This window comes from Corvus kubaryi, unplaced genomic scaffold (genome assembly GCF_017639235.1).
Source record: "Corvus kubaryi isolate FWS band 111438036 unplaced genomic scaffold, C.kubaryi_AGA036_p1.0 137, whole genome shotgun sequence".
NCBI classification, from domain to species: Eukaryota; Metazoa; Chordata; class Aves; order Passeriformes; family Corvidae; genus Corvus; species Corvus kubaryi.
In genome coordinates, this window is record NW_024580671.1 from 22,140,572 (window position 1) to 22,154,081 (window position 13,510).

General features: G+C 40.3%; 1 protein-coding gene across 1 annotated transcript; it reads right to left on the reverse strand.

Annotated features, from left to right (window-relative positions):
- Positions 1 to 961: 961 nt before the first annotated feature.
- GPR37 (G protein-coupled receptor 37) lies at positions 962 to 13,510 on the reverse strand (the record flags this gene model as incomplete). The annotated part of the gene is made up of 2 exons (XM_042017572.1): positions 962 to 2,749; positions 13,133 to 13,510. Coding segments are annotated over 2 exons (1,197 nt in total), but the record flags the coding sequence as incomplete, so codon positions are not given.

Sequence of the window (13,510 nt, forward strand, 5' to 3'; positions counted from 1 at the left end):
AAGCAGAAACAAATGCCTGTGGCTAAAGTAGACTGCCTTGCTAGGGCCCAATATCTGACTCAAAAGTCAGAAAAAGAACTCAAGTGCATATATGTTTGGATTCATATGCATATTAATTAATTGCAACTGTTTTTTTCAGTTGAAATTATCATAGGTTAAAATGGTAAAGAAAAAGAAGAAATACTGCTTGCCCCAGCAGATACCAAGATTAGACATACTAAGTCTGGAATCTACAAACAAAAAATAGAGTCCTTTCCAGAAGTTACAGCAAGTTCTTTAACATAAATAGAGGCAGGTATCATGACAAAGGTAAGACTACATCAGTTACATTCACTGCTAATTTCAAAGCAGGAATGCATGAGATTTTCCTTCTGCTCAATACAGCTGCATTATTTATTTAATTAGTATTAAAATACAAGCTATCTATAAAAAATTCAGCTCCTCAGCATGTCTACCCTTCAGCCTGCTGCCCAGTGTAAATATGAGCCAGCTGGCCTGCCAAGAACAGAATGTCTACTTCAGCCAAGAGTGGGGAAATAAGCTCTGCTGATAAGGATAGGCACTTCCCAGTCTCCAACCTGGCTTGCTTATAACAACTTTAGATTTTACTGTATCACACTGTTGCTGCCAGTGTTGACATTACCCTCGTTTTAACAACTCTACGGACAGCAAGAAGCCATCAGCAAAACACACTGTGGCTCTCAAAACCAGCTTCAGAGCTGTGAGCTGCTAGTGAATAGCAGTCTCTGTGAGAGCAGCATGATTCTGAATCAGTATACAGAGCCCCTGTGATTAATATTCATGATACATATCCCAGAATAAACAAGAGATGCCAGTCTGATTCAAAGCTCTCTGAAATTGATGGAAACCTTTCCATTGACTGCCACGGGCTCTGGGTCAAGCCCCAAGTGTCCAAGTGTGTTTTTACCTTTTAAAAGAGAAGGAATTCACTCTCCACATGTTTCAGTCCCTCACATTTATTGTCAGCAACCCTCTGGCAAAAAAATGCCTTTCTCTGCAGTAAGACTCTCACTGAAGCCAGTAGGAGCTATATATACAGAGACTGAGAACATAAACTCAATGTAAAACTAATTCTGGAAAGAATCTTGATTTTGAAACCACACAAGACAAAATTCAGTGATAATGAGTGTTTCTTTGTAAGAAGTATAAAATAACAGAAGATTTTGTATACCTGCAGGTTAAGAAGAAAATTTTCAATGAGGCACGTTGAACCTTCAAAATATAACATTAAAAAAGCCCATTCCTACAAACCTAATACCATTATAACCATCTTCCTTAAACACTGTAATTATATCCTTCAAGTGTAAGTACCCAAATGTTAATTAAATATGGCCACCTAAATTATTATATGCAAAGATTTTTTTACTTATTAAAGGAATTTAATACTACTCATAGATGTCTTTGTTAAATGCAGATTGACAATCAAGTTAAAGAATAAAACCTCATTTATTTTTATGCTACTTTATAAATTTTCTGAAGCCCAAGTCCTCTCAAAATAGTGTACAGTAATTGGATTAAAACTACTTTCAAATACTTTCCACCACATCTTTTACATGAAACACCTTGCAAAGCCCACAATGTCTATATAATCATTTTACAGTGATTATCAAAAAAAATACTAAAGAATTTTAAGAAGTGGATTGATATGGATCCTCCTCCCCAACCAATGAAATCCTAGCACCATACAAAATCTCATCATTTAAAATTGAGTGCTGGTTCTCCTTCTCTCCCTTTCTCTCTTTTTAGTAACCCAACAAATTATTTTCCAAAGCATGACTGTTAATACAGATTGGTTTCAAAAGTAGTTTTTAGCAGTATTTTTTTTTCCTGCATTTTGCTTCAAGAAGAAAAATATGAAGTAAAAAAAAGAAAAAGGAGAAAGGTACAGGAAATAAAGTCCTAAGGTCAATTAACAGTGAGTCCCCACGGAGGCAAAAGTCGACATTTCGCGACGGATGGTACTGAATGGGGAGAGCTCCAGTTCTGTGGTGTACTCATTGTCATTGTCATCACTCGTCACTGTGGAAGACTTCTGGATGCACTCATCACAGCAGCAACAGCAACACTCCATAAAGGCCCGGCTGAAAGGTTTACAGAGACAGAACAGGAGAACTGGGGTAACACAGGACTTAAAGAACAAAAGGAACTGACTAATGAGATGGAGGAGATCCATAGTCTGTCGAGAGACCCCTGTGGACATGTAGGCAGTCACAATGTTGCAAATGTTTTCAGGAATGATGCAAAATCCATATAAAATGGTCAAAGCCACCACCGTGCAATTCATCTGACTTTCTAGCTGAATTTGTCGCTTGTTCCCCCTTGTGCAGGCTTTTTCTGCCCTCCTGATTTTCCTCGCTGTCACCAGGGAGCAGGTAATAGTGAACAGGGTAGGCAAACAAAAATAGCAGCCAAAGTACCACCAGAGCCGTGCCCCATCGTAAGTGAGAGCCAGCACGTAGATGGTGTCGGGCAGTGCCGTGGAGATCTTCACCACGCAGCGCTCGCCGGGGGGGCTGCCGCTGTACTCGGGCTCCTCCCTGGCCAGCTGGCGCAGCACCACCTCGGGCAGCGCCAGCAGCAGGGCGCCCACCCAGATGACCGCCAGCTTGGCCGTCGTCGAGGTGCAGTTCTCGATCATCTCGTAATACATCTGCACGTTGGTGGCCGCACGAAACCGGTCAATGCAGAGAGCGCACAGTGTGAATGTGGTGACTCCCAGAGAGGCCACCTGAGAAGGAGGAAAGGAAACAGGTTAATACAGGTGCTGTCTGGGGGAGGAAAAAAAAACCATAGTAGAGAAAAGGGAAAACAAAATGAGAAAAAAGGGGCGGAGGGGAAGAGAAGCAGTTGAACGCCATGGTGCTGAGCACCATCAAAAGAAGCATCACAGACAGAACTTAGCTTCCTCTGCTGAGCTATCATCCAGCATGCATTCCAAAAAGAGTACATGCTTCTATATTTTCGCCTACAAATTCTTATTCCAGCTTGGTGTCAACCTCTCCTGGAGATCCAAGCAAGCATCTGTGCAACACTGAGTGGAAAAAAAATACAGAGGAATTGACTAAAATTTTAAACTAAACTGTTCCCTCCCTCACTTTTTTTCTACGGGGTGTTTTTCAGAAAGATTGGTTCCACCACAGGGCTTGGAATTTTAAATCAAAAGGGGAGAGATAGGAGAGGCTTCCTTCAGCAGAAGTACAAACTAATGACCACAGTACAAGTTCGTCATGCATGCAGGGGATCAAAACATCAAACCTTCCATATCTACAAAACTCAGAAACCCTGAGGATTAGGCACCTACTGAACTAAGTAGGATCCAACAACTACTTTTGCGGACTTAGACTTTTAAGTGAAATTTTGATCGGATGTAGGCACATAAAGTCATCCCCTACCATGAATTCAAAGAAATTGTATTTGAAATCCTCAGACTTCCAGAGCCTGTACAAAATTAACCTTCACTATAGTAGTTAGGCTCTATATAACCTATAGTCAATATTCCATCTAGAAAAAATTCAAGGAAGACCCAGACTTAATTTCATAGGAAACATTCTGTGGAAGAGGGTACTGTAGGCCAGGAGAAATGGAAGAAGTTTCATTCTTTAAATGATTTAAAGATGGATCAGACAGAGCTGTCAATTATATACTGTGAGGAACAAGTACAGAGCAATGCTTACATTCTCTAGCTTTAATAATCATTATTCTGTGCATGAACAGAAATCTTGTGCTGTCATGAAACATCATTTCCTATCATTTTATCCTGTTTATAATTCAATTTCCAAGAAGAAATTTCCAAGAACACTATATACATTTTGGCCTAATTCTATTAACAATAAATTCAACTTCAGTTCAAATTTAAAGCAGGACGCCCATTAACTTCAATTGGAGAAAGATTAAGTGCCCTGTTGAATTTTAATTCACTTATTTTCTTGGGTTTGAATACTTATGTTATGCTGAAAATATGTTGATGCAGAAGAAAAAAAACTAAGTTAAATAATATTCCAAATAAATGTAAAGAATGCTAACTTTTATCATGAACGAACCATATCTGTGCAATTAACTGGGAAATCTAAAGTAATATTAGGCAGTTCACTATAATTTTGCTTATCAAAATTTGATGTGCAATGCTATATTTAAATTTCATATAGACAGATTTTAAGAAACACTTTCTGATTTCCACCATAATATGGAAATAATAGTGTTTATGCATCTCTGAAAAAAGTTCTGCAAAGATATGTAGCACAATTTTATAAATGTATCATTAATTTCAGCCTTCAGTATTTAATGGCCATATCAGATTGCTAAAACTGACTATTACTCAAAAATATTAGGCACTTGGGCTTAGAACTGTAAGATGTTGGCTTGGTTGGAGAATTCTTTGAAGCAGCTTCCTAAAAGATGCAATAAGTAAGATGCAATCTCTTACTAATTAACTTGCAGAAATATTTATTAATGACAAGGCAGTACTGTAAACATTTTTAATAGGCAAACATATTGATTTGGAAGTTAAATTGTCTGACAAAGAAAGTTTGGTAAATACAGCAAAAAATAAAAACAATTAAGGAAAAAATAAATTTAAAGAAAAATCATTACAGGGAAATCTTAATGAACAGTGATAAACTTCACTAATGAAATACGATATTCCTGTATCACAGCTGAGAGTCAGATTTTTTAATTCAAGATTAGTGACTTTGTTTCCAAAACATTTAAATGTGTGTGCAGTCTTCAAATTTCTTAGTGGCAGCAAAACCTTTAGCCTTAACATGCAACATGAATAACAAAAGGGTCAGGACTCAGCTCGATACAATTATAAGAGACAGGGAAATAACTGAGATTTGGAAATTAATAGGGATTGAAATAAAAATCAGCAGAACAGAAGAAAACCTGATCTTTTGTACATTAAGATTTTCCCTTTCAGCTCTTATGTGAGTCTCCCCCCACCACAATACACACACTTGTTTTGCTTCAGCATTTCAGTTCATTTAGTGGCGAGACACTGAAACTCTGCAGCTGTTAGGGCTGGACTAATGAAAGAAGACATGTCTGCCATGAACAAACATAACCTACGGGGTTCCTGTCACATTAATTGACCAACAACTTGGAGGCTTAAAACAGGGAAATAGAGCAAGAGGAAACAACTAAGAATACTGGAAGGCGGCTTTGAAAACCCTCCTGTGGATTTACTGATGAAACGTGCTAAACAAAGACAGTGTCTCCCGGAAACAGGCAACAGTTTCTTATTTTCTGTAGGTTAGCAGAGTTAGTGATGTGTTGGAAAAGCTTGCAAAAAACAAACAAGAACACTCAAGCAGATGATCATGGATTCACTCCAGCCGACTTGCTTAAATGCAGTAGAGCAATTCCAGGGTCGGATTACTTACCCCACACAGCAGACTATGAGCACTAGCCAGCAAAATCAATGGGTGCTGCTCAAAACCTACATGGGTGAGAACTGAGACATGCATTCTGCATGTTCACACAATTTCCGTTTAGGTGTGCTTCTTCGTACCAGTCATACTAAGAGTTAAGCTGAAAGTGTGAAAGAATTCAGAGAAGTTTTCTTTTATCATGCTATATGGCCTTGAAATAACTACAGACTTAAGATCATTAATTTGACAGGGGGAAGGTAAAGCACAAATTAACAAAAAGTGGTGCAAGGCTGCTCTTCTTGTAACAGCTGAGTGTCTGATATGCTGTCACAGTCTTAATTCCACCAACCTGGCAAGAAATGAGGCAAGGTAAGGGCAGCTCAGGCTCAGTAGTTTTTGATCATCATTTAGTTATGTGGTTTATTTCCATATGGTCCCTCTGAAGATTCTCCTGCAGTCTCTAGACAGTCAGAATTTTACAACTTTCTCTTACTACACAAAATCAGAAAAGTCCCCAAATTTCTAACTGAATGACCATCAATCTGCTTTGAAGAAGTGGTGAAGGAACTCCTGCTTTGAGAAGATACCCACACCATTGGGCAGAGAGCTGCTGTTGAAGGGATTACCAGCTACAGCATACACCCACAGAGGAAGACATTGTTACAAAAGAGTCTCTTTAAATACTGTTGCTCTTTAAAAAGCACTGACACGGTGAGTGGGCATTGTGATGCCCCTTCAAGACACTGCATAAGCCTTTGATCATTAGCTCACCAGCTATTAGTCAACTGTGTCAAAACTGATTTGGGGAACTGAGGCCACAGAGAACAACAGCAAACTCATGAAATGCTCAGCATAATTGCATCAGTTCTCCTGTCCATCCTTCCAACATATTAGTTCCTCTTTCACAAACTAACAATTACCAAAATGTTCCCAGGCCTTTCCTGGCCTGCCCTACTTCTTCTCCTGGCTGTGGTCCCACAGCTCTTGGCCCTGGCCTCCCGGAGCAGAGCCTCTGGCTGACCAGCAGAGAAGTATAGATGTATTACACTGAGTTATGGCTGTGGAAATAAGACTGAATTTTCTCCCACTAATTTCTAGTCAACAGTAATGAAAACCAGAAACAAAATCAGAAAAGGGGACTTGGGTGAAAAGATCAACGAAGACCAAATGCTGTAAGTGAATATAAAAGAGAGGTTGGGTCACTCCATCCAGTAAGACAAAGAGCAAGAAGTGATATTACTGCTATCTACAAAGAAATCTATTTTGAGACTTAAGTCAAAGGACAGTGAATGTAACAGAATGGAAATCAACTAGCTAAGAGCAACTCCAGGCTGGAAATGAGAGTGACCATTCTGATGGAGAAGTGAGTGGAAACAATGTTGACTAAGTTAATACTGAACAAGATAAAATAAAGGTGCTATAAGAAGTGGATTCTTCTACCAGCTGAAGCTGAATTTTCTAAGACAATATATTTTATGTTGATAGCAAAGAGTTTCTCAAAACTACATGGCACTCTTCCTTCGTTACAACACAAGATGGGTATTCAAAACATTTTCCCATTGTAATGGGAAAGCTGAACTACAGAAGAGGTTGATGACTACTATCTAAGCCACCTCTGAGCTACCAGTGACACCCTCTATATATGACTCTTTATATCCATTCCTGTTGTAGCATATAAGTAACTAATTTTTTCCTCAAGCCATTATAGTTTATAATTTTCTTATGGCTGTTCTACATGCACATCAAACTTCATAGCTTTTCAGTATGCTAATGCAACATACCAGGGTGGCTCCTGTAGATTTATAAGTTTTGCCTAAGATAAATAAATAAAGTTAGCACAGATTGCAATACTTTTTTTTTGCACTACTCTACACTTACAGTACAGAGCCCAGTAATAAGACCAGTCTACTGCAAAATAAAAGATCACCCCATTGCAAACAATTATGTAATATTTATCTAGATTCTGTTCCTTTAATTAAAAAGCCCCACTCCACTCCCCCCCCCCAAAAAACCAACCCCCCCCCCAAAAACCAACCCAAAACAAACCTAAGAAAAACAGTCATTATTATGAAAGAACAAAAATAAATAAATATCTCTGTATTTCTTACAAGAAGTGCTACTAAACATTAACGGCTTTATGCATTAAAATAGAAAAGAGTCACTCAGTGAAAACACTACTGTGATGTGGCAAGAATAATTCACTGGCTAAGAAGATCTGGGGCCAGGGTACCACTCTGACATTAGCAATTACCTTAGGCATCCCAAATAAAAATCTACATCACTTGTCTAAAAGACAAGATGGTAATTCTGAAATCTACTACCATGGAGATGGTCCTACACACATGGAATAACAGGTACAATACTGCTGTTTCCTTTGTAGTACTATCAACATTCACATCAAGGAGACACAGAGCACACGTGCTTCATGTGATATTTATTCTTCTGTATATCCCAAGATATACTGCTCAGAATCAGTCTACTTCCATGCGCCGCTCTTGAGTTCTGCTGGAAGTGAAAGCCAACAGACTACCAGGGCACTGGAAACACTCATTAGTACACCACATGCTTATCCAAGGGGTTGGAAATATCACAAAACACAAAAGGATTTAATGTTTGTTCATTTTCCTGTTTGCAATCTAGCATGCTACCATATAGGTAAATTTAATTTTTTTTCTTTTTTGTTTTTTAAGAAACAAATGTCATTCTCCTCTGGCGATCAAGTTCTCATCACACTACACAAGGGACTCCTGCACTAATCCTTAATATTAACAATATGGAACTACTGCTAGAAATCTGCTTCTTCCTCCTTTTGCTGTCATATGGAGAAATGACATGCCAGTGTTCAGAGCAGAGTCAATGGTGCTGGGATGACAGATGCTGCCTTCTCCTCTCCGCACATATGTAACTTAAATATTACTGACCCAATTTTAAACCTACTCTGACACAAATTCATTTCCATGCTGAAATGCCACAGGCAAAGTTTAGCCAAAAGCAACAGCTTAGAAGACCCTAAGGACAGGATTTTCAGAGGAAAGACAGACTGACAGAACAACCAACATGGCAGCTATTATCATCATGCCATTAATACCTAAAGGGCAGAGATATATTAACACTTTTGTTTTAAATAATTGTTCATTGTGTGATAAGCACTGAAGATATTCTGCTCAGTTAAAGATACATGTAGCCATTGCCCTAGAAAACTCTCATGATGAAGCTTTGAAACTGCAAACATCTCTGAGTGTCTTTGCCTATAACCCAGAGGACTCACTGGAGGTTCAGGAGCACAGCTCTGACTAGAGTCAAAGAAGAGACACAAAGAAAATGCTGCACATCAAAAGACACAGAAAAGACAGATAATACACAGCTTTTACAAACTCCCATAAAAAATGTATTTGCTTCCCTAAAGTGAAACTTAAAATAGGGATCTCTTCTGACAGCTTTGGAAGAGGCAGAGAATGGCCACTTTCTCTGTGCTTCTAACTTACCTCTGTCAAGTAAAAGAGAGAAATTGGAAAAAGCCTCACCTCAAATTGCCCTGGAGGATCAGCTCCAGGGAAAGACAGTAATTCATATTTCAATCCAAATCAATGCTTTCCACTAAGAATACTAATTGTGATAGCTTCCCTGAGCTGGAACTTGCCCACCAGAAACAGGAGTGATGCCACAAATTCACTGCCAAAAGCACACACAGAAATTGGGCATCAGATTCCAAAGGCTTTTATTGTCAACCTGCTCCAGAATCACACCAGTCCCAAATGCATGATATGGTCCAGATGAGGACACCACAAACTTTGTCCTTCTGTTCTTTGTGAGGTGTATGGGAAAGGCAGAGGGGCTCATGTTTACAACCACTGAATGCAGGGCAACTTCCTGCTCTGTGCTGGACTGCACAGGATGGTAAATCAGCCTCTGCAAACCCTCATGCTAGACCATTCCTCAATTCTAAATCCTTACTCGGCTAGAAGTAGCTTGATTCAATATGTTGGCATAGAATGTGATGCCTGCTTCCAATGACCCCCTCAAACACATAAAGCTCCTAGTGTAACCTCCAAGAGCAAAATGCCAACAACTCAAGCAAACTTCCTTCTAAAGCCCAAAAGGAGGTTTCTAGTCCTACCTTACAGAATCCATTTGTCATCTTGTGCAAGTTGCTCTGGGTCTTAAACAATTTATTTAATCTCTTCATTATTGGCTTTCAGCCTTAAAATAAAAAAAATTAACAATGCAACTTCATGTGACAAACAGTTGTAAAGTGTTTAGAAGCACAGTAACAGTACAGATTTTGTCTACATTCATATTTCTTTCTATTAAGGCCCAGCATAAATCTGTAAGTAGGGAAACTGGAACTATATTGTTCAAAAGACCATGTGTGCTTTAAACAAAACCAAAAGGATTCCACATCAGCAGGAACTAGCCAAAGTCATTGTCGTTGTATTGTCATTTACCCCATGTCTCCTGATTCTGAGTAATACTGACAAAAGTATATGAAAGACAAAATAAACATAGTGTGCAGGTGAACACTTCAGGCATGCATGCCAAAAGCTAGACTTCTGAATCATGCAGAAAAGTGGCAAAAAAATTGAGTAGAATATTAAAATTGCAGAGGAGAAGCACATCTTCACACATCCTTACAGGCAGAGTAGCTGCATCAGTTGTTCTAATTCCCTTCTTAATTCCTTTTCAGTACATTCAAAACTAGTAGTTACAACTGGCCGTACTGTGATAAAATATGTGGCTGAAATGACTGCTTAATGTACTTGTCACAGAAGATCTTTATTAGGTGTGGGAAAACTGCCCTTTAAATTAAATTTGTGGAGACATTCCACTGCTAGAAGCCTAGTCTTTACCTATACAAATGTGCAGGAAGATATAATAAAGCATTTTCCCCAGACCATGTGTGCATATGTGTTATCACTGGCAACAATTGGAATTCTGCACAATATCCATTAAACAGTACAAATAAAAACCAATTGGCCACAATAGGCTGAACTAAGAATACTCAAGGTATTTCCCTGGGATCACTTGAAACCTTCAAACAACACAAAGCATGCTTGAATTATGTTAAAATGCTGTGCTGTGATCACTGCATCACTTGTGTGGATAATCAGACATCCCATTCTCTAGTTCTCAAAGTAAAAGCTGGTATGACAGAAGACTCGGGCCAATAAGGGGTTTTGATGCTTGAAATATTTCTGGATCTACAAACCTGGGTGAGATATGTAGCTCTCTAAACAGCATATGCAAAAAAAAAAAAGAGATGAAAAGCATGGAATAAAGAGACACTTAAAAGAACTAAACAGTGTGCAAACTTACGGAAAACAGGTTAAAATGTGACCATCTTCAGGACAATGACTCTATTTGTATTCCAAGAAGGTCTGGAAACCTCTCCTGAAGATAGCTGTCTACAGCTTTCCCCTCAAGGAGCTAAGAAGACTTCACCCTTTCCCATTGTGTGAGGAGATGGGCCTGCCCAGGTGAGTTACAAAGGAAAAGACAGTGTTGTTCAGCTGTCAGATGAATGCACTGCTGCAACCAATCCTTGACACAGCAGGGAGCAGCAGCTGCTCATAGGATGGATTCCATTACATGCTCCACATCTGCATTGCTCCTGGTGGTGTCAGTGTCACTGTGTAATGCCTGTGAGGTTAGAACAACACCTGGAAAGTGGTGAACCTTTGTTCTAACTGCCTTCTCTGCCTCAGCAGGGTCAAATCCTGATTTACAGGACTGTCCTTCTCTCCAGGCTCCAGGTGAACTGTGGAGAGTCATGATCCACTAGTGTTCAGTATCTGCCATTCATTGCTACAGTTTACAGAGAGGGAAACCCAGCCTTTTACTTACTCTTCTCAGGATGATGAATATACTTTACATACGTGAAATATACTTTACATATTTAACGACCACTGAACAAAAAATATACAATTCTGGGAGCAATAGAGAACCCTAAGGATATACACCTTTATATTCATACCTTAGATCTAAGATAATTATATTTCCTCAGGGACAAAGAAAATGCTTTACTTTTAGACACCAGTAATAATTAAGCCTAAGACAGGGATCAAGCTACTGGTTCAACCTGACTGGATTGGTGCCAGTTCTTGAATAAGACCAACTCTAGACATCCATAGAACTTTAAAGTGAAAATAAAAGGTAACATTAAATTCTAATGGGGTATAGCAGAAGCTGAATATTTTTCGGGATTTCAGTTTAGAACTTCAGCAACTACATTTCAGCTAAACTACTTTCAGTTTGACAAACTCTTTAGTGCCCAAAGCTGCAAAGCATAAGCAACTAATTTTGAGGAACAGTGTGGCCATGCAAATCACTTAAACTACTAATTTTTAATCAGAATCAACATTACAAAGAATTCTTTCAATTTTGTATGTGGATGCACCAAGAAAGGGCTAGGAAGCATGAAATGTCACATGAAAGTCCTTGAAACACAAACTACACTATCTATTTTAATTGAAATGGTTACTTTCAAAACACTACTACTTATTTTATTGGTTAACAAGCAGCCCCAGAATCCATATCAGAAATTTTAAAGGATTCAAGCACTATCAGTTTCTCAATAAATACATATTTACTGCATCATGTCTTCTTAAATGCAAATCATTTAAGTGTACTCTGAATTTTTCAAATGTAGTGGTATAGTACTGGCCTAGAATTCAACTAAGCGTAGCACAGCTCCACCCTTTGTTCAATACCACCAGTAATAAACTGTATCACAGATGAAAGAAGCAGTGACAATTTTATGGCTACACACGTCACACATCTTTCTTGACACTTTCTTAAAAATACCGTAGTATCATTTGACAGTTAATTCTGTTACTGTCTACTAACGTGCTGCTGAAACTGATACTCTGTGTATTAGTAACAAGTTGGGTATCTGAGGGTTCTTTGGGAGGGGGATACGGGGTTGCTTTTTTTGATTGTTCGGGTTTTTTTCTAATAGCTCGTTCGTTGGACGAGAGAATCACCAGTTGTTTCCTCAGTTCTCAGTTACAGAATAACGTTGAACAAAAGGTTTTAGGAATACAGGAGAGCCAGCCAGAACTGCAGGCTACCACCCTAGCAGCAAGCCCCAGTGTTCAGTTCCAGTAAATAAATAAAGCGGACAACCTGAGCACTGCCGGCAGGACTGTGGCCAGCTGTCTGAGAGCTTCTTTGACAGCCTCTGAACAACTGCCAAGAAGCTGCAGTTTAAATGAAACTGGTGCCTTTGGAAAAAAAATAAATAAAAAAGCTAAATAAACGTGAGATCTGAGCACCGAAATATAAGTTAAGAGCCCAGATATCGCATGGATGGTCCTTTTTACAATCACCTCCTTACAAGCTATCCCCTCAAGCCCTTCATCAGCTTTCCCGACTCAACTTCACTTTACCATAAAAAAACAAAGCAAAAACCTTGAAATCTAATCCTGAGAGGACCACTTGCTTTTCAGGGTCACAGGGAACAAGGAAAGTTTGGCAGAAGTCGCGCGAGTGTCAGGAAGCGCCGGTCGCACTCAGCTGGAGCAACAGAAATCCCGGTGCCGCTGGACCCGGTGCGGCCACTGCCGACTCCGGTCCCTGCGGAGCCGTGAAGGGGCCCCGCTCCGTCGCAAGAGCACCCGGTAAACCCGGACGTCTCCGGGCAGCAATGACGGCGGGCAGCGCCGGTCCCGCACACGGCTCAGGCTTGCGGCGGGGAAGCGGCGGGGACAGGAGCTCGGGGTCCATGTATCCCCACCCACGGCCGTTACCTCGATATACGGGACGATTTTGCAGGAGAAGTCTTCTAGAAGCCACTTCTTGGTGAGTTCCTGGAAGATGACCAGCGGCAGGCAGAAGAAGACGATGAGGAAGTCCCAGAAGGCCAGGTTGGCCAGCAGAGAGTTGGAGATGCTCCGCATGTAGTAGTTGTGGCAGACGATGCACATCACTGCCATGTTGCCCATGATGCCGATGCCGAAGATCACCACGGAGAGGCACATGACGGCGTAGGCGCCGTACGACTCCTCGGTCAGCGGGTAGAAGGGGTTGCGGAGCCGGGCGCGGCGCCCCGTGGCGTTCCCGCGGCCCCCGGCGCTGCCCTCGCCGCCGGCCGAGCCGTTCAGGGGCAGCCAGCGGGGGCCGCCCGC